Source organism: Vidua chalybeata, chromosome 10, assembly GCF_026979565.1.
Source record: "Vidua chalybeata isolate OUT-0048 chromosome 10, bVidCha1 merged haplotype, whole genome shotgun sequence".
NCBI lineage: Eukaryota > Metazoa > Chordata > Aves > Passeriformes > Viduidae > Vidua > Vidua chalybeata.
The window spans coordinates 14528580-14550971 of record NC_071539.1 but is presented as its reverse complement, the minus strand read 5'-3'; the positions used below and the strand labels follow the sequence as shown (position 1 = coordinate 14550971).

The 22392-nt window shown below is 38.8% G+C and overlaps 1 protein-coding gene across 1 annotated transcript in view; it reads right to left on the bottom strand.

The window, feature by feature from the left end:
- SLC9A9 (solute carrier family 9 member A9) overlaps positions 1–22392 on the bottom strand; it is a 182598-nt gene that overhangs the window by 104147 nt on the left and 56059 nt on the right. The window contains exons 8-9 of the mRNA XM_053951725.1: positions 5930–6068; positions 4967–5072 (exon numbers count right to left, since the gene is read on the bottom strand). Of these exons, the coding sequence (XP_053807700.1) occupies positions 4967–5072; positions 5930–6068 (245 nt within the window). The remainder of the gene's footprint in view (positions 1–4966; positions 5073–5929; positions 6069–22392) is intronic.

Genomic DNA, 22392 nt, shown 5'->3' with positions numbered 1-22392 from the left:
TTCCTAATTAGGCTTAGATTTCTTCCTGTGCTCCTGGGAGTGGCAGAGTTAGAGCTTACAAGAGTTGAGGTCTCTTTCCTTTTGACCTGGAAGCCAAAGTATCCCTTCTCCCTCCTCACTGGCAGGAGTCTGCCTACTGTGCATGACACAGCATGGCACATTGCTAATGAATCAAGAAAAGAAAACCCCACAGTTTAGAATTGAAATCCCAGAATAGCTTCCTTGTATAGAATAATGCCAGCTCAGTGAACTAATGCACATCAGGCACCAAATTGCCTTGGGCTCGCAGCGCTCAGAACTGCAGACAGAAATGTTTTGGTAGATCCCTTCTGAGAGTGTCCACAAGAAGACCTGCTCACAGCATTTTAAAAAAGTGATGGGGTAGATGAGAAATTCTAGACAAATCACAGCAAACAGATAGGAGAAGTGAACAGCATGAGGATAAATGCACTTTGTCAGCAGTATTAAAGAAAATGAAGGTGGTGACATTCATGCTTGCTATGTCCTAAATAGAAAAGTAGCACAAAATTGCCCCAGTGAGAGACAAGATCTTTGGACTCATCCTGGCTACCTCATTCATAATATGCTGCTTATTTATTTTTGGAGGAAAAGGAGGACAAGCTTTCCTGCTAGGTAGACTCTGCTCTCCTATGAGTCCCTGAATAAGAAGGCAGGTGTCACGAAGGCAGAAACATCACAAAATGTCCAGACAAGAATTGCTGAATGTGAGAAAGCAGCAGTGACTTATTATCACAAGCATTTTTGCTTTAAAATGATCAGAAATCAAAGAGCTCTGAAAACCAGTAAAGGAACAAAAATTACACTCTCCAACAATTTTTTCCTTCAAGGTCTATTGTCTTTTTTTTTTTTTTTTTCTTCATAATGCAGGTCTTTACTGTGTTAAAAATCAGAGGAGCTTGGCTGCAATTTTGATGCCTTTACACTAAGTCACTGTGTGACTTTGAAGTATGCATCAAATAAGCCCATACAATCAAGTCAATTCTCATACATATGCTTGAGTGTATTTCTGCAGGTAAATTAATCTCTTTTTATTTGAATATCTGGTCACTTCAAACAGCTGTAGATAGAGAAGGTCCAAGTGAGATGACCATTAAATGCCCATGTACATCATGGAACCTTTCTCAGACTGAGTGATCATTCAAAATTTAGGAAATATTGTTAATTATAAAACAAGATAACAAGCAATTAATAAATGCAAGATGTACTTTCTTAATTTATTTCAACAAGTGTTTAATTTACATTATTTATGATTTTTTTTCATAGCCTACTAGTAAATACTATGTAATGAACTTTGCAAATGAAAACATCTCTATTAACACTGACCTTACTCTAGTATTCTGCTATTACAGCTTTGCTTAGCAGTCAGGAATGATATACTCCAGGGCAAATGAGAAAATGCACAAATTAGATTCTACTGTATAAGAATCAATTTATCATGCATGTGTCACAGCTTGATGATATAGCTATAAGATTAATAACCATAACATTAATTTATAATTTCCAGTTCCCAGTATAACAATAATTGTGTAGTCATCCCAGATTTTTATTTTGATTTACTGGTTCGATCACATCCATTTTTCAGCCAGAGTCAGGCCCATATATTGTGTGTTGTATATCATGGGATATCTTGAGGCAGAGGAATGAAATATTTTCTAAAATATTGACCTGTACTACTTTCCATTTAAATTTTATCTTTGAAATCTGTAAGCTAAACAAGTGAGCCCTGCCACCTGCTTTGCCCACTAAAAATCAGTATAGCCCATTATTTCTAAATTATGAAATACTACAATATTACACTTCAAAAAGCTTAGAATGATTGAAGAACTCCTATGGAAAGCATTATAAGCATAAAATTATTTTGCAATTGCATTACTTAATAGCTAAAGGGAAGTACTAGTCTTTGAAGTTCATTTAGAAGGAATGAACGGAGAAAACACAATATCCAAGGAAAATGAAGATGAATATAGGCATAAATGTCTAATGGAACCAGTTACTTTTTGAAGCATGTCGACACCAGGAGTGTGGTGCACTGAATGCAGTGGTGCAGCTGTGCCATTGCTGCAGTCAGGCTCTCTGCATTCCCACAGCTGCTTGCAAGGACAGGCACAGGGCTGTAAAACCAGAACCTGCATGCACTGAGACAAAGGGCAAAGCAAGAAAGCTGGGAAAGACTGGAAAAGATAGAGTGTGGATTAACAGCTGAGTGTGTCCTGAAGCATGACTGCCTTTTCCTGGGCTCCCCCTGCCTGCTGCAGCAGGTGCTTTGTGTGTACCCACCTGTGTGAGCCCTGCACACAAGTGCATTGCACAGATTTCCTTAGCATGGCTGTGAGAAATCAGAGCTGAACCAAAGTCTGGTGAAAATTTCTTAACCAACAGAGTATTTCTGCTGCTGAACTTGGAGTTTAAAATAGTATTTTGAAAGGAGGAGAGTTAGAACTGTTTCAGAGAAAACTGAGAGAAGACAAAAGTAACATCAAAACTGGTTAAGCCAGACAACTAAAGGGTAAGGTCAGCATAGTACTAATAAAGTAAATGCATTTACAAAACATAGCTTTGAACTTCTGAAGCCACAAGAAAGGCTCCATGATTTTTTCTGTAATAACAGCTTCTGACAAAAGCCTTTTACAGAAATTAAGTGACAAAGATTTAACTGATAAAAGTTTCAAGATTAAACTTTGCCTTCTCACAACAGTAATTAAACAGTTTCCACATGAAACTCAGAACCCATGAAAAAAATACTCATGAAAAAATGCTAGTAATAGACCTAAAAATGCTTGATACTTTTTATTGGAGTATATATCTTGGTGAATTAATTATCTTTCCTCCATCAGTTTTTTTTTTTTTTTTTTTTTTTTTTTGATAAAAATTAGTTAAAATTCTAAACAGTTTTCTATTTTTCAATTAAATTGAAACTTTACTTTGGTTCTGCTCTCTTCCTCTGTCTCTGCCTCTGTCCATTTAAAATTCCTTACCATGGCTACCACCACCATCTGTGGTGTTCAATAATTAAGTCTTTTATTTCAGATATTTTATATATTACAGCAGAAAAGAGCAATGAAACACTCTTCAGGGTAACTACTAGGAGAGACTCTGCTGTCCATCATCACGATTGCAGCATGCAAAAAAAGATATATGCCAGTTATTTTTATCTGGACATCCAGTCTGTTCCTATGCCTGAGAAATGGAAATTACCTTTGGTGCAGCACCTGAGGCTCTGAAAGATATCAGTGTTTCCTTTACAAATCTACCTTTTGTGTGTAATGCATAATCAATTGTTCAGTTGCTGAAACATAGCATCCTTGTGCTCTGTGAGGAATGCATTTTCAAACAGTCCTTACTTGGAAGTCACTGCATTAGGAAATCAGTACCTCCAGTAGCAGGCAAGTGACCAACAATCCTCCTGCTTTGCTTGCATTTTTCTGCAGTACTCATGCCACACGTTTGAGAGCTTGTTGAGTCTAATCCCAGGCAGCAGCTCAGACTCTCACAGCTGCTCACTCCCTCTCTCCCTCCTCCTTGGTGGGATGGGGGGAGAGAATGAGACAAGGGTAAGAGTGAGAACCCTTCTTCCTCCAGCTTCTCTCGCTCTGGGATGGCTCAGCTGGGGTCAGCTGTCCTGGCACCCTCAGCCCCTTTGCTGGTGGGCTGAGGAGCAGAAAACCCCGTGGCTCATGTAAGTGCTTCTCAGGGATACCTGAAATATCCCTGAATTGCCTGGGCTGATTCCAGCACCACATTAGCTACTGTGAAGAAAATTAATGCTACCCTTGCCCAAACCAGTACAGAGCTGTTAAGAGACAAAATGGACTTTCATTCCACCTGGTATCTGATTTTCTTGATGTAATGAAATACCACCCTTTTGTTCAGTTCATGTACCACTGTTTTTATTCATTGGCCTGAAGAATTTGACAATAAACAGGATGCAAAGTTGTATAATTAGTAAGACAAAGATGCAGATGTTAATACCCATTCAGAAATAGTTTGATTGTGTGGCTGATATTAGAAAAGTAACATGCTGGCTCCAGAGAACTCAATAAAAATATAACTGCTGCCTTCAAAAGGCTTTGAACAATTTTGCAAACAAACCAGCATGGGCTGCATTACCACTCCATTAAGCATTTTTCTTCTCCCAGTTTTCCCTGACATTAATTAGAGCACTGGATTTCAGAGGTGACAACCTCAAGAGCATTAAAACAATCAAGGTCATAGAAACTTTGTTCTTTTGAATCACACTATACAATAGGTTGCTGTGTATGTAACTATATCCATTAAAAATTTTGCCTAAACTTCTGTGTACCTTTTAATGGAGGCCCTGGTACATAATTGACTGTGATTGTACAATTTCTTTCCTGGCATTAAGGAAAAAAAAAAAACAAACAATGGGATCACAAATCTTTCTACCTGTCACTAGGACATGGCTGTGCCAAAATGTCCATGTAGGTGCCCTGGACAATATGACTTTTTATTTTCATAATTATAAAGGTGGTTACAACCCACTGGCCCTGTTCTTGGTTTACTATTGATAATTGCTTTTAATTATTGATAATTGAGAGAAACAAGAAGGGCCCAGGATATGGAGTGTGTGCAGAGGAGCACAGAGTCTGGTAATCACAAGGCACTGCCTATTTCCTTCCTTGTGCTTACTGTTATCTGTGGTCCCATAGCTGCCCAGAAAATAGGGGGATTAATAGAGGGACTAATAGGGATGGGATAATGCAGGGAAGAAAGACTGAGGGCTTGAGCCTCATCTATTATGTCTTTGTCTGGAAGAATTATTCAATATCACTACAGAATTGTTCTTAAAGATGAAACAATCTTCAATATAGCAATAAGGCTTTTAGAAGCTTTATACAGGATGTCATGCCTAAAATAAACCATGCATTTTACCCACACTAGAGGCATATTATGAAATTGCTTTTATTTAATTAAATGCAATACTTACCTGTTAGCCCAGCGGCTTCTGCTGATAAGAAGGCACTCCAGGATAGCAGGAAAAACAGACCTGTCTCCAACATAGGAAACTCACACAGCTTTGTGAATTTTGTCAAGTGCTAAAAGATTACTAAGGAAAAATAAAAACCCAACTGTTCTGTAAGCTGAAATTACCCCTAATCTGAGAAAAGATGAAAGAAAGATAGAAAGCTCCCACCATACCCATCTACACATGTTGAATTTGGGAAGAACTGCACAGCTTCTAACTTATTTCAAGGAGGAAAATCCAGAACAGATTTTAAAATCCACTATTTTAAGTACTTTTGTGGAGTTTGAATTAATACCTAGTTGGTTGCATTTGATATTCTTTTTCCCAGAAAAAAAGGAAAAGGAAGTAATTTTGTCCAGTTTTATAAACAAACTGGCATTTATTTACATTTGTGTGAATGCAAGAAGGATCAAAATCACTGATCTTTCTAGCAGCATTTTATATGAACTTTAAAACATGAGAAAAAATGCAGGGCAACAGACAGACCTTTCATTTCCAGCTTAGTTAAACTGATGGGCTTGCTGGTCACACTGTCACGCTGTAGTGTTTCCTTTCTATTTTTGTATAATTGCTGCTAGCCTGGAGTTCATAAATAAGTTGCTGTTCTTAATAAATTCATGTTTGAACCTCAATATACTTCAAAATACTTTCCTTAAAGTACAATTATTTCCAAATAGGGTGATAAAGGCCAGAGTCCTGCCTAATGATAAAGGTAAAAAAGAAATTTGTAGATTCTGATAAATGACAATTCCTGTCAATTTATGATTTATCTGTTTCTTTACAAACACTTGAGCCTAGAGTGAAAAGCTTCAGGCTCAAACTAAAGATGGTCACTCTCAGATATTGCATATTTTTTCCAACATATATAGATTTGCTCAAACAAATCTATATATAGATTTGCTCAAAACAAACCATAAAGGATATTAAAGCTGTGACAACAGCATAAGAGGATCCCATGGCAAATGATCCAGCAAAGATCCCCAGAAAATTTCCCACTGACTGGAAGAAAGCAGCAGCATCAAAAGCATTAGGATTCTCCTTAGGACTGTAAATGGATATAGAGCTGAAAAGAAAAAAAAAGGGTTGGGGGAGAGGGAGAGAAAAAGGAATAACAAATTAAATCACATTGTAACAATTTTGGAATCAATAATTGCAAATGAACAGTTTTAGGCACTCAAAATGCAAAACAAGACTTCTCTGGGCTAATAGCAGATGAGAGCAAAGCAGATGGAGACTGGGGAGAACCAATTTATTTCCAAGGTATCACCCTGGAAATAGTCTACTGCCAGTCAGCAACACTTTTATACTTGAAGTGCCATAAACAATATTGTTTCCAGGCCAACAAAACATTAAAAGGTGGTAGGTGGATAAGGAAACTGCAGGGAAGATAGATAACTTTGAATTATTTATTGTCCATATGTCCTCAGAGCAGTTACATATTTGCAAATATCCTTGATAAAAAGTGCAGCTTTGTGGCTGAGGTTCAAATGGGTGACACAAATCACAGCAGGTACCACACATGCAGCAGCAATTTTGTCACAAACCACTGAGCATTTTCCTACTTGGTGTAACCCTTCATAACCAGGGCTGGAGCTGTGGCAAGAGCTCAGCAATAGGAAACTTGTGGACAGAATGAATGTTGTCCCACAGAAAGAAAGTCCTGCAGTTGTCCGAAGTCATCTCCTGTTTCCCACCCCAGAGTGCAGCCACCACAAGTATTTTGGGATGGGAAAGGATGCCACCAAAGCAAAGGGGTTGTGCACTAAATAATTCTTTGAGCATCTCAGAGTTGTTATTTGCCAGCAGTTAATTATTACCAGAACACCAGTAACTCCATATATGCATGTCCTTCTTCTTGTTGTAATGTTATATTGAACAGATACAAAATAGCTCTAAGCCTCACAAACTAATTAAGAAACATTTTACATCTTTGTGTTCTGTTGCTTTGAGTACTGTTTTGAGTACTTTTATGATCCTTGTCAAAAAAAATGTGCTGAGCTTGGCTTTGGATTCCAGAACGCGCCTTGGATTGCTGGAAAATGATTGGTATTTTAAGAATTGAAATTTTAGAATTTTTAAAAAGCTGTGAATATTTTAAGCTTTTGGATATTAAGAATGCAATCCTTGCAGTCTGATGTTTTTCATTGGGAAAGAAGGCTTAGGGTTGAAGTTGTGTATAAAGGATTTTCTAAACAGATGCATTGAAATAACACAAAGATGTGAAAACAGTTCTCATGCTTTCAGTCAGCAGAAATGGCACAAGGATTCTCAAGGCATATGGTGGAGCACCACAGATATGAGGAGGGAATGCTCATGTACCACAACAGAAGTAACTAAGCACTAAAATCTCTTATCTCCAGTTATGCTGAGTAGCACCCCCACAAAATCACTGAGATGATTTCTAGTGGAAGGTGCTATTGATACAAGGACACAGACTGGCAGCAGAGGAACTGGTGATCAGCAACATGTTGCTACCAAAATTTTCCATCCTTTTTCAACTGTGGCTTTCTTAGACCAGGGGGATCAGTTATAATTCTTTATTTCTCTTGCCTAAAAACTTGTAGGTGTGTCTTGACAGCAAAGCAGCCATTTGGTTCTTTGATGTTTGTCCCAGCCAAGTACAAAGACTGCAGCTGCTGGTCTGTTTTGCTTAGTGAATTATAAATCAGGAAATGATCTTTTGTGCCACTGGTGCTCTGGCCTGCATTGAGTGGTGAATTCAGAGAGGTCCTAAAATCAAGGAAAATGGTTCTGTTAGAATGATGGGCTCTGACCATAATAGGGATGCTCAGTAACAAAAAAGGTCTTGACATGGAGTCAGAATTTATTAGTCAAATATAAGCCATAGTCAGTAAATGTTTTTGTTTTTAAGTATTTTAATCTTAGGGCAAGAAAAGTTTATTAAGACTGGTTAAGGTTACAGTTTGCCCTCCAACCTATGAACAGATTTCAGGGATGAAGAAAACTAGAAGAAAGCATCTTGTTCTTAATGTAGTTATTTCAGGAACAAGTATGAAGTGACTCATTCTCACTGAAAAGTTTTTCTACTCAGTGTGCCCCCTATGATTTTTTAAAAGCACCATAACATGACATATGCTCATTATACTACTGTGGTTTTTGGTCTAAATCTTTTGAGAACTCCTGTTTCCCTGCAGCAAAAAATATCTACTTCTATTTTTCATTTTGCATTATTCTCTAGTAGAGCTGTTTATTTTTCTGGATATGTTTCTTTTTAGCACTAACTTTTAATCCTTTCAAGCATCCACAATACACAATTTACCTGAGATTTTCTATATAAGCTGCAATTTAACAGGACAGGATTTTATCCTGTTTACTCCACTACTTTCTGCCAAACCAATTATTTGACCTAAAAACAAAATTGCAAAGTTTAACACTGGAGAGAACCATAATTAAAATTATAGTGCCTCTACTCATCTTCCTTTTCCTTGGAGAGCAATTCAAGAGCCCTGCTGGCATGACTTGCCCTCTCTGCTATCTGCTCTCTGTGCTCCCTGTACAAAGGGGGTGATTGCAGTTCATTAATAAGCAGTGCAGAAGGGTTTGATGCTAAATTTCAAACTGTTTTGAGGTTTTAGAGGCTTTCTAAATGCTGACTGAGTTTAAGGGAAAAAAAAAGGGTTTATTTCTGTAAATGTGTATCAGAGGTGGATTAAGGGAGTCTTCAAAGTAAATGCAGCAGAAAACTGTTTTCAGAGACTGATAAATGAACAGATTTAATGGCAAAGGCCTGCTTTATCTGCCAGCCATAATGAGAAAGAGTGCAGGGATAGGAATGAGAGATTTTTGTTGATGCCTCACTGAATACTCCATATATGTATCTCATAGACACCTGTCCCATCCCTACTACCTGTCTGTGTGTGAGCTTGGTAACCTCTGCTTCTCCTTCTAGTTGGAGTCAGGAATAATACTTCACCTCCTGGCTGGTTTCATAAGGATTAGTCAGCACTTTCTATATTAGACAGCTATTTTAACAGATCTCTTTTTATTTCCAGTTCTTCTGTGCTTCCTTGAGCCAACAACATTGGACAGGCTCAAGTGCTTTCACAGCTTTCAAAAAAGGAAATACAGGCAATATTTATTTATGCAATATATTGCAAGTTGGGGTGGTAGTTTTTCTTGGAGCAGCTAGAAGGATTAACAGTTTGTGTCAGTTGTACCACGCTAAGCATTCCACTTCCCTCCCCTCATCTGCTGAGATCACTTTAGGGTGAAAGCTCAGCATGACAAACACTTTCATTCTACACACTTCAGAGGGGTCTAATACTAAAGGTCTGAATGACAGAAGGGCGTCTGCAATAGAAAGCATCCAGTCACATTTCCAATAATATCTTAATTGATTACTTTTTGTTTCTTCCTTTATTCATAAGATCTTTTTCTTCCCGTTAGTTTTCCCAGCCTATGAGTACAGCACAATGTATTTTCATTTGAAAAAAGAAATAAAATAGAAAGCACTTAGTATTGCAGCAAAGATTTTCCAGTAATTAAGTTTTTTGAGGAAAAATCTGTTGTTGAGGTTAAATCTTGTATCCTACTTTTGTTTCTGTCCAAAGCTGATGTGCAGAGGGCTAATGTGGCAGCATCAAATAGAGAGATGCTAATTAGTCTTAACTAGCAGAACAGCATAAAGATTCTTTGTTTTGATATAAGCCAAAGTGAAGCAACACCTGTATCGGATGAATTTCAGAAAAATGCATTATGCTGAAGAAAATACACTCAAGCATCAGAAGCAAAGTATGTGGAAACAGCAGAAAATTTCTAATAGAATTATGTAGAGTCAGTTATTAGAAATAACCAGTAAACAGCCTGGTTTATTCCTGTCTTTGTCCTGTCTATTTGACCAACATGAAAATAAACAGCTTTGGAGAGGAACATTTCTTTCCACTTGCTAAGCCACAGGGCTTCCTTTAGCCAAGTGCCCTTCTTCCTCCTTGCACTTCATCATGTGCCATGTAACACTGCCCAGAAGAGAATCAGGAACAATGTGAGAAAAGAAAAAAATACCTGAAAATACAGGAAGGTCAGATGTTCCCTAAAATACCTTCTTTGAATAAAGTGGGATCTCCCTCAGGTGATAAATAATTATAGAACTACATTGTGATTTCATCAGCTGCTAATTAAGAAAAATAAAACAGGCCAGAAAAAAAGTATTCTAGAGTTCAAGGTTGTTTTTAAGAGGCAAAGAAGGTTATTTTTCCTGAAATTATAATTATGCAGAGAAAGGTAGGTCACTACAGCGTGTTAGAAAACTTGAATCTTTCAGAGAAGCTGATGGAATCAAACAGTTTCTGTTCCCACACAACTTTTTGGCTATATAGTTTTCCTAAAAGTGTTGGAAGGAAGCCAAAATGTCAGAGCTGTAATTTACCCCCAGTATGTGCTTGAACTAGAAGCCAGATGTGAAAGTCTGTGCATGGAACCAGACACCCACACCTTCTCTTGGCAAGTTGGTAGAGCCTGCTTAGGCTTCCTCACAAAAGATCTCCTCCCACAGGAGGAGCAAGTAGATGAACTATAAAGATAAAACAACTGGGGAAGTTTGGGATGGGACCCCGCCAAGCCAATAAAAGCACATATGAAGCAGAGAAGGTTTGCAGGCAGTTAAGGCAAAGCAAAGACACACCAGAGCAGGAAGGCCTAAGGACTAGCAGAAGTAGCCAATTTTAACAGTTTTGAAACAAATATGCAGAGATCTTCTAGATAAAAATTTCAACAAAGAAATGCATTTTTCAGATGTGTTAAAACAGTGATCAGTACAAAACAGGAGCACAGAGGAATCTTTTGTACATCTCTCTATATAAACAAATCTGTCTCCATGGAATTTACTCCTGACAATATTAGCAAATTCTTAGATATTTAAGGTTCCTGAAACAGAGACTTTGCAGAAATATAGATATTAAGCTTCTATTTATATAGAGCTTTATAGAACAGCTAAAAAAGAAAAGGAAGGAAAAAAAAAAAGAGACTTGTAGTTAAATTACTGCCCAAGTGGCCAGTGTTTGAACCTTCATTATGGATACCCAAAATTTTATTCACCTTGGCAATACAGCAGATCATGGTTTTTATTCCACTTATAGCCTGGGTTCATCACTGCTAGTATTAGTACTAGTATTATTGTTTTTAATTCTAGGAAAAGGTCTAGCAGTTGTTTCTAGAAACTATTTGCTATCTGGGCTTACACTCTGTTTCTTTTTATCTGCGTCATAGCTTATTTTCTTCCTCTGTTTTCTGACCTTACTTTGCTCCTTTGTAGGCTTTTCCAGAAATTTTAAAATACTAGAGGACATTTTATTTTGACTACTTTAAACCAAGCTAACACTTACTGTTGTTGTATATGAGCTTTTATTGCTTTTACACTGGTAACTATTTTCAGTTTTCTTCTGTGTCCAAGCCTGAGCCAACACCCAGCAGGAGCAGCTTGCCAGAGAAAACAAGTAGTTTGTGTTGTTCAAGTCAGACTTTCCCTAATGCAGATCTTAGTTGTCATCTACCCCCAAACATCAGGGACTGCAGAAAATCTGACATCCTCCCTCCTTCTTCTCAGTCTCCCTACCCATTATCCTTAGGAAGTCTGCTCTACCTCCTATGGGAGCCCTGGAAGCCGTCTATCCTGGTGATCCCATTCTTGCCCTCAAATTCCACCACCTGGGCCATAAAAGGAGCTGGTATCTCGCCCACCTGGATGGGGTTGAACTCAGCTTCCCTGGTGCCCAGGAACAGCTTTGCCAGTCCCTGTGCCAGAGGTGCTGGACACCCTGCATCCTCCTGAGCCTGCTCAGAGCTTGCTCACTACAGGGCTGCAGTCACTTTGACTCGTAGAAAGGAGATGTGAGATGATAGTTTTGACAATGATTAAGGGCCTAATGGGCCTGCAGACAGAGCAATTTCAAATCTAACATCATCTCTGATCTGGTGTGGAGCTTCTCTGCCCCAGTGCACCTGAGAAATGGTGTGCACTGCCATCTGTACAAGCATCTGAGCTTCTCATTACCTTGTTGTATCCTGTTTTATCTTTGACAGAAAGAAATCCTGATGAACAGCAACATGGGCTTAAAATCTATGTAAAAGAAAATTAAGGCTTTAACAGTAAAATGTGTTCACGTATCTCTGAGGCTTGGCATAGGAATATTTCATTCTCAAATGACTGCTATTGCTTCTAAATGCCTAATTTTCACAAATCTATTTGGAAATACCACAGTCACAGTGACAGCTCTTTCCTGTCCCATATCTTTGAGAGGAATGAAGCACATCAGCAGAAAACAGATGGCTGATAGTGGGTTGTCTGTGACAGCATGTGCTGCATTCTGTGTTATCCCTCTGACTGTCCTTACTTATGAGCTGATCATATCCAAAAGCACATAATTTACACATTTCTGTGCCTGCAAATATGATCCTTTCTCATTTGTATATCAGACTCCAACTCCCTTAAATTTCCATTCTTATTAAGCCTTGCATGAAGAGGAAAGGCCTGTGTCTATCTAGAGCAACTTGAAGTCTATCCTCCCAGTTAGGGAGCTTTTAGTGGCTTCAGCAACTGGGAAGATGCAGATAGTGCTAAGAAAGTAGAAAAAAAGAATCAACCACCAAGGAAGAGATAAATATATTGTACTAATACAAAGAGTTGGACTTCTCCCCTGCCTGGCATCTCTCTGCAATCACTTATGCTTATGCAAAATAGAACAAGGTAGAACAGTACTGTAAAAAATGCACATTTTTTCTGCAAAGAAAACATGACTGTAAAAGTTGCAACCCATCAACCCTCTGAGTTAACAAGAAACAATGAACAATTAAAAATTCTACAGTCAATATCTGGAAAGAAGAATGAAATAGCTTCTTCTAGGTCATTTGAACCAAATCTGCTTGCATGATGCTAACTGTGCCATAAGGGGAGTTGGATGTGCTGTATGTGTTAAGACTCTTGCTAATGTTGATTCATGGTCCTGAGGAATTTTTTTGCCTCCCTGCTCCCTGAGCTAGGAGCTATTGTCCACTCCTGGATCTTGCACTACTAACTTTACATTCTTCTTCATTGTTCACCTTTGTGTTATTTATCTTTCGATTTTTTACTTGTGAGCCACTCATCTCCAAAGTTACTTAAAGAGCTGAAAAATATTTATCAGAAACATTTCACAACCTTCCCCTTATGTGACAGTTCTTCCCATTAGTGCAGGGTGATAAGACCCTGGAATAAAGATTTTCTGTGAAAATGATATATCTCTCTTGAAAGCCAAAAAAATAATTAATGTGCAATTGCAAGTGTTCTGTGAGCATAAGCAGGAGTTTAATGTGCTCCTGGAGGCCTGATTCGATCCGTGCCTCTGGTTTACTTGTACAAAAGTGGCAGAATGTGATACTATGGGACTTCATTTACTCTACAAATGGAGTGCAAAGAATAAAACAGAGCACGTTCACAAGACACTGACTCATGTGTCCATAAGGGGTAGGGAAGGTGATTACTGGAAGAATGGGTAATCTTAATAAACATCCCCTTTTTCTGCTAAAATTTTTGGGATGAGTCAAGGACGAGGTAACAAAGCCTTTCAACTACCCTAGACTTTCACAGTGACTTCACTCTTGCAAACAAATTTTACATTTATCTATGTCAATTGAACTCCACCTCCTGTTGACAAAAGGATGTGGGCTGATGGCTGCCTGCACAGAGCAGAGCATTAGAACACTGCAGCAGATTACCAGGAAATCACTGTGATTTACTGTCATCCTGCTCTAGAGGAGAAACTGCCTCAAATTACCCTTGCAGTGATGAGTACCTGAAATAACTCCACTCATTCAGTGCAGTTGGTATAGATGTGCACTAGTGTTACAAAAAAAGCAGGATATGTCCCAAACACTTTAAGGAAGGTTTTAAGCAGGTTGCTTAGCCATGAAAAAGCCTTTGTTCTTATGGGCAACTAGCAGAGATTAAATGGAAAGAGTTTCCACTAAATCTTTATTAAACAGTAATTTTCTCATAATCACACAGCCCATGATTTTGCTCAGGAGCAGTTTAAGACTGAAACAACAGAAAATTATGTATAGTTTATGCCAGACAGTATTTCCTTCATTTAGGCTTTGACTCATCCTCATAACACTGCAGGAAAACCCACTAGACCTGTGAGAACTGTGAAATATCCAGCGAAGAAACCAGCATTTCTTTTGTAGTAACAGCTGCTTCTTATCCTTCACAAATGCACAGTTCTACTCACCTCACTTCTTTCATAGTCAGAAGGGGGTTAAATGAGAAAAATCTACAGTTCATGTAGCTTTTTAATATCTGCAGTACAATTTGTCTATCTCCTATCCAGATTCTTAAGGAGATTTAAAAAACAAAAAAAAAAGCTCCAAGAAATATTGCCAATAGATGCAAACAAAATGACCCACATGATTTCTAATGGGCCCAGACCACGCATTAGATGACCCCACCCCAGTCCTGACTTGGAACAGCCTAACCTTGAGGTTGTGCCAAACATCCCTCTTTAGCCACATTTTACTCAGGAAAACAGTTCCCTTCTCTCAGGTGCAAGGGATGTGGAGGGCAGGACAGCTCACTTGGAACTGTTCTGTGTTAGCACTGCAAGCTGCCTGGGGAGTTCTCCTTTGCATTCATCATTAGCACTCCTCAAGGATGGCTCACAGCATTTTTTCCCCCAGTGAAGACACACCCAGTTTTCAGTTTCTGTGCTGCAGTTGAGAACGTAGCTGCTGTGGGAATGGGATTTTCAGATATATCCCACAGCCCTATCGATTTTTCCATGTGCCCACCAAACAGCTGATAATTTTTGCCTCCTGCTAATCTGGATTTGAGATGAGCCAGTAATCTAAAGAAGAAAATCTTTTTAATCTCCTGAGCTGTTCAATCCCGCCTACATTTCATTATTGAAAATATTTTCTATATTTTTCTTCTAAAAAATGGAACAGCTAGGGAAAAATGACTCTGGCATTGTCTGAATGAAATGCTATCCTGTGTGATAACAAAGCTCCTCTCACAAATATTAGTTCCACTTCTATTGCTTTATAATAAATGGCTGCAGCTGTTGCCATGGCAATTTTAATTTTTAAAAATGTATCCAACTGAAGACAAGAAATGCAGCTGTTGTTATGAGAATTTCTAAAATAAATCCAGATGTGAATTGTATGATCTAGTGTTGGCAGTAATAACGTCAGAAAGAAAACATGTGACATGTTTTGTTTTCTTGATATACTGGAGCTGAGGATGGTGATTTAGGGATATTCTGAATTCCTGATCCAAATATAGCAAATAAACAGAATGAAATTTCACCTTAGGGAAAGGCACTTCACTTGCTAGAAAAGCTGGTCAGCCTTGCATAGAGAATGGCAGTAATATTCCTGTAGGAGAAAGGTGGGCCTCAAGCTCTCCTCTACGTTTCTGCTAATATGCTAACATTTTATTTTTTACAGCACATAAAAAGAAACATCCTGGCCATGGCAGAAATCTTAGAATTGTAATATTACCTACTGTTTACTACCTTATCACTCTATAGCCTGAAGTTCTTTAACCTGTTAGGCCTTTAACGTTAGAACATTAAAACAAAATTGCTGGACAGTGCTCTACAAAGAAAGCATAATCCAGCAAGTCCCAGTACACGTACTAATAGTCATCCACTGGAAAAATCCTCTGTGCTGGGAAGGTAAAAAGTCCATGTAAGTCTCTTTTGGGAAAAAATATTTAAAGATAGAATTTCTGAGAAGGTGATAGAAGAATAGGTCCAGACTTGTTTGAAAGTGAACTTTACCTCCGGTACGTGCTGGCTGAAGAGCAATAGCTCACAGCACGAGCAGAGAGGTGCTGAGAGCAGCCTGTGCAGCGACGGGGAGCGGGACTCGGCCAGGGCGGCACACGGGCCGAGACGCGGCTTTGCATCCGTCTCGTACCTTTTCTCCTTGCCTTGGAACTGCAAAGGCTGCTCTGCCTGGAGCCCTTCGAAACTGTAGCTGGCTCTCCACAGCCTGGGGGGTTCATTTCAGCAGCTTGGGGCTGCTGAGAGCAGAGACGGGGCCGCTGAACCTTGTGGAAATTGGTTCGCTCAAGCGTGAAGCCAGGGCTGATTACGGCACCTGCCAATAGCTCTTGGCAATCTGGAGGATTACTGAACTTCACTCATGGTAAAATTAAACAAAGAGAGGGAATCACCACTTAAGCGGGGAAGTTGATGTGGATAGAATTTCAGTCCCAAATTCTAAGGCAATCAAATCAGTAAAACCTTCTTTTTATTCTTAAGGATTACAGCAAGAAGAGAAAACAAGAAAACACACACAAATACACACTCAAACACTCATTCACTCGTTCTGTTTCTCTGACTTCCATCTTTGGGGACATTTTACTCAAAATAATTGGAAGTCTGTATTTCTTTATCCTTTGTACAGGACTTTTGAATGATAAGTCACCTTTAAGCCTTACTACTTAAACATATGCTACTTGAAGGATGTCTAAAATTTAATGAGAATCTTGAAAATATTCTAAAGGATAATAAAATCCTACCCATCCCAATTTCCTAAATATAAATCACTTGATCAAAGCGACCTAATACCAAATATACTGGATGAGAGGTTTTGCTTTGATAAGAATTAATTATTTGTAAGTACAAATGCTAAGACTTTTGGACACACAGCTGCCAGCTGATCATGAATTATTCCTTAGTGCTAAGATTGAAAGAGTTAAGGAACATCTTCCTTTGTTAAAATTAAGGTATATGCTATTGGCCTATCCAATGCACTGTGAAAAACCTCACAGAAATGCCAGGCAGCCAAACAGATAATTTTTCTTTCTGACTTTGTAAAGACTCCATTGATTTATGGATAAACATGTAGTATAACACATTAATTTCCACCACTTAGTTTAAAAGTAAATACTTTCCCTAGACAGGAAGTTCTATGAGGCTTAAACACAGCTATTAATAAGAGTAAAATTATTCTGCCTAGCTTCATTACCCTCATAATTACTAGAACGTAGGAGTCTTGCCTCAGAAACTTTTGCATTTGCTTCACTCTAACAATGCACAATGAAAACACCCTCCAAACTATGGACTAAGTCCTGCTAATGCTAGAAATAAAATGTAAAACTGTGAACATCCTATAATGAGAGTTTAGACATACCTTTCACCTTACTCTCTAGGAATGAAAACACTGTAATAAAGAAGATGTACACTGTTAAATGGTTCAGGAGGCTGATATATTTCTTCAGGAATATTTTCATCTAGCTGTAACCTTCTCCCAGAGTGTCTGAAGCAGGAACAGCAGCCTGCTAGGCATTCCATTATTCTCATTTCTCTCACTATCGCTTCTGGCTGTGCTTGCTACAGTAAGAACAGTAGAACAATGTGGAAAGAAAAACAGTTTGATTTCTTTTAAATGAAAATAAACTTTCAGTGAATGGGGATACAAAATTAAAATGCTTTAATGTCTAAAAGCTATATCACTTTTTTGAGATTTTACAATGAGAAATTACTAAGGGAAAAATGTGAATATCGGTTTATTCAGTGTATTGTTGGGATACTACTTTGTTCAAGGTTTTAATCATATTTAAACCTTCCTTTTCAAAATCCAAATTCTAGCATCACTATGTCTCCCCAGAAACATGTTGAAATTTCATTAGGAATCCAAATAACATACACATATGCACATTACATTCAGAATATGTAGATCGTTATAATTAGCAATTAGTTAGGGAACATCAGCATTCCAAATGCATTAAGAGCAAACTGATAAAAAGACTGGATGTCTTTCCTTGGTATGATGGTCTTCACAGGGAATGTTGATAAGTCCCATTGCCCTGAACACAGTAGAAATGAACCAGCTCTGTCCCACTGAGCTCTCTCATGGCCACTTGCACAACTGCTGCCCTGAGTGTTTTCTGTGTCTGTCATAGCTTGTGACTTTGCCAAAATGTCACCATTGAGACTATATTGCCATGTTGCATTTGCAATTTCCATGAAGATTTTTTTCTCTCTCTTCTTTCCCCCCTCCCCCCCCCCCCTTTTTAAATTGGCATTCTGCAGAGCCATCATAGAGAGACTACCTCTGTGCTTATCTTGGACAGAAACCTTACAACCACATAATTACAGAGCTTTCTCACTGTACCACTTTGAAATTCAGACTTGTCATTTCCAAGGGGAGGAAAGAGGAAATTATCCATCTGTTTCCTACATATCTTTCGCCCTTGTGAAAGTGTGACAAAATTATGCAAATTTTTAAGGGTTTCCAAAATGTTTAGTTGACAAATCTCAGTGGAGATCTGATAAACTTCATGAACTAAAAATCTTCCAAGATCTCATTTTTTTAGTCATGTACCATCTAAAACTTAAATATATGGCTTTTTTCCCTGCAATTGGTCCCCAGACTCAGCCAGCTGCTGTCCCCAGTGCTGTGACTGTCACATCACCCCTCTTGTCCTCATTACCTCCACTGTTTGTCACAACATAATAAGAAGGATAGTGAAGAGGTGCTTGCACCAGAAATGAAGACAGGGTTTCTCTTGACTTTAGGGTATGAAGGAGGTTGGAGTTTACAGTCCTAGGTTATCTCTAGAAATAATTTCTTTTTATCTCAGGTGGGAGACCTAGGGACTAGTGAGTGCCACAGAAGTGGTGGAGCTGGTCATGCAGTTCAGGGCAGTGGGTAGTGTGAGATGGAGATGGTGACAATTGCCTTTCCATTGTCAAAGGAGAGAAAGATTGAGACCAACACAAAAGCAAGTGGAAACAAGGAGAGAGTGGAGTTCTGTAACCATTGGAATAAATCCTAAGAATAGAAATTTGCTGAGTCTCATCACTAAAGTAGCTGTGAAGTGCAGTAACTAAAGGTTTGCAGTCACTCCCGCTGAGCCTGGCACTGAAGGAAGGCAGCTGATGCTACCATTATCAATTATTCTCTTTGCTCAAGTAACAGAAGTATATCCTGAAACCATTAAATTTCCTACTCCAAAAGGTGAAACATGCACACTGAAAGGATGTCTTGGGTATGGAGAGTGGGGGGGTTTCTGCGTATGAAAAAATAAACTTTAAAATTGCATTTAATTAAAATGTTTATGAAAGGTACCTCTCAATTCCTCCTGTGTAAGATATGAAAAATTTTTGCCATTATGTAACTTTTGAGTATTTGATAACATTTTGCATTATTTTGATGTGCTTTATGGACAATTCCCCATGCATATATATATATATATATATATATGTATATATATGCAAAAGAATTTAATGAAGAGTTGTGTCAATTCTAACAGCCTCAGTATCTAAAGGATTTGATCCTTAAAAGATCAAGGCTTGCAGGAGGAAGCAGTTTACCCGATATTGTTGGTAAAAAATATATAAATGTTTAGAGCAGGCCAGAATGATGAAATTCAAATTGAACTGTAGCACAGAGGTTCTGGAATGGTTGACAGAGGGATGACGAGAGACATCAGTCTTTCCTAGTGTTCTGGGTAGCCACTGGAAATAGTCCATTCTCCCACAACAGGAATGGGTTCTTTGTTCACCTAATCATAACCTGATCTTCAAGGAATAACAGCATTTTTATGGAGTATCCTGTTGTGACAAACTCTCTGTCTCTCTGAGATAGCTGTGCTCTCCAGTACTGTATTTCTGGGAAGGATTTGGGCAGTGAATAGGAATTGGTGGCTACATCACAAATGAAATGGCAGAAAGGACTCCCTCATCTTTCTGACACACACTCCTCCTCTATCTTCTCTGCCAGAAGACATGATATGTATGTTAATTTATTGTAAGAGCCAGATAAATTCTTACATACAGTATTTCATCCAGAGAGGATGAAATCTGCTTTCTTTTGGAACACTTCAAGGGAAATAATATCAATACTATCATTTTAAAATAAAAGGGAGTTGTCTCTGTAAGTAGAATTAGACTCTGTATGTAATTATCTTGCTCTCAGGAAAAATCTGTCTTATTCACTAGAAAAAGGTTATTTGGGCAAGAAAAAACATCTGGAAGAGCTCAAAAACCAGGCTGACTGATACCACGATGTACTTCAGTTCTGAAGAGATCCCAATAGAAATCTTTGAAATTAAGAAGCTTTGACGCCAGTTTGGTCATTTGCAGGGAAAGTGTAGCTAAATAATTGCCACTTAGGTGTGATTTGCAAGGACTGCAAGCAGTGCTCTTAATTCTGAACTTAAAACTTACCTGTCTATTTGTGTATAAGTGGATGGAGATACCTGTAACTACTGTGGTTGGATTGGGTCTGACAAGTACAGACATTCCCAGCTGATTTGAGCTAAGCTCTATCTTCATACATCCCTCAGGGCAATCTCCAGAACGTTACTCACTAAAATCTTAGCAGCTTAGCAGTCTGCAACTGAGGGCTGCCTGTTCAAATAAATTGCATAGACAAACCAGTGCCAATTAGAGAACTGTGGAGGGCTGGCCCTGGCTGGGTGACAGGTGCCCACCCAGCCACTCCATCGCTCCCTCCTCTGCAGGACGGGGTGGGGGGGAAGAAACTAAGATGGAAAAAAGCTCAGGAGTGAAGACAAAGCCACACTAATAAAGCAAAAGCTGTGTGTGAAAGCAGAGGACAAAAACCAAAGTTTTATTCTCTGCTTCCCACGGGTGGGTGATGCCCAGCCACGTATGTGGAGCAGTTGCTCCAGAATATAAATGCAGTAACATTTATCTGCCCCTTCCTCCTTTCTCTTAGCTTTTATTGCTGAGCACATCATGGTACAGAATATCCCTTTGGTCAGTTTGGGTCAGCTGTCCTGCCTGTGTCCTCTCCCAGGACATTATTCACCTCCTACCACTGGGATGCTGGAGAGACAGCGCTGCTGCTGGGCCAGCACTGCTCAGCTGCACCAAAACACAGCTGGGTTAGCAGCACCTTCTGCTCCCAGTGCAAAGCACAGCTCTGTGAGGGCTGCTGGGGGAAATGAACTCCAGCTCACACAGACCCAGCAGCACAGAGAGTAAGACCTTTAGCATATATTAACTAGATCCTAACAAAAATTTTAATATGGCACTAATATTGGAAAAAGAGATAAGAAATACTGAAATGTGAAAAAAATTGAGGCGTGAGAACTACTTCCTGAAAATATTCTCTTCCAAGTGCCCATTTTCATACTGAAATTTTGGCTTTAAGAAGCATTACAGAAATTCAACAGCAATTTTTTCCTCTGATTTAAGTATAACACTGGTCTGTACAGTAAAGCTCATGGAGGAGAAAAGAAAGGAAGTTTTGTTTAGCAAACATACAAACATTTTATGTGGGATTTCCTCTATCCTGGGAGAGAAGCTCTTTTAAAGTTCCTGCTAATAGCAAGTTTGGTTAGTTTCCCAGTGGTCACATCTCCTGTTCCAGATGGTCAGTGACGTGAAACTCTAATTATCATCAACAAAATAAGCTGGGACTAAACCCTTCCTCAAAGGTAAAAAGAGCAGATGGACAACCAAAATGTCATTATTATAGAAATAATAGAGAAAAGGACTCCTCATCTACCGTTCAAAATCACTCACCAGCGTGATGCACAATTAACTCTTTGCTCTATTAATATATAAATTACTCTATTATTTGAATGTTTGAATGGCTGTTTGGCATATAAACCTTGCCAACAATATTTGGAATAGCAGCCAAATCCATCTTTTCTAAGGGAACCAGTAAGTGAGATGGTTGGGCTGAGCTTCCATCCGGCATTTCATTTGCTTTCAGGTTTTCAGGGGATTCTATTTTATTCTCCTCCACAATGTTACAGACATCCCTCCTCAGGAATATTTATGGGAATAAAATCACAAATAGCATTTATCTGGAATGAGGCAAAGCCTGTATCCAGAGATCCAGTTAGTCATTCATCCAGAGTTGTAGCTCACAGACATTGAAATCCCTAAATATTTGCAAAGAATTCAAAGTCATGCAGGTCAGTACCATGGAGCAGCTCTCCCTATTCCTGTTGGGTTCCAGTGCTGGTCTCACTTTGAGCTGTGATTTCTAGGTCAGGCTTTGCAAAGGCAGCCCCTCATCTAAACCTGCCACTGCCCAAACTGAGCTCATACAGGCCTCAGTCCCTCCAGGGCTGCCCAACCAGTCAGTGTAAAGACAGCTACAAAGAAAGGGTCTGGGAGCAACCCCCTGTATTTCTGGCAGAATCTCATTCCTTTTCTGAATTCAGATTCACTCTCTGATTGCTGCATATCAGTCTTTAGAACTGGCTGTCCTAATTCCTATTCTGTTGCCAGTTTTCTACAGTTCAGGAGTAGATTTGGATGTACTACTTAAGGATTTCAACACAGATATTCATCACAAAACAATATAAAACTGCAAAATTGCATCAGAGAAAGATAATCAGGTTTTCCTTTGCATCCCTATGAGTAAACAAGCTTTTCTTCTCTCTGAAGTGTCCTAGATACAGG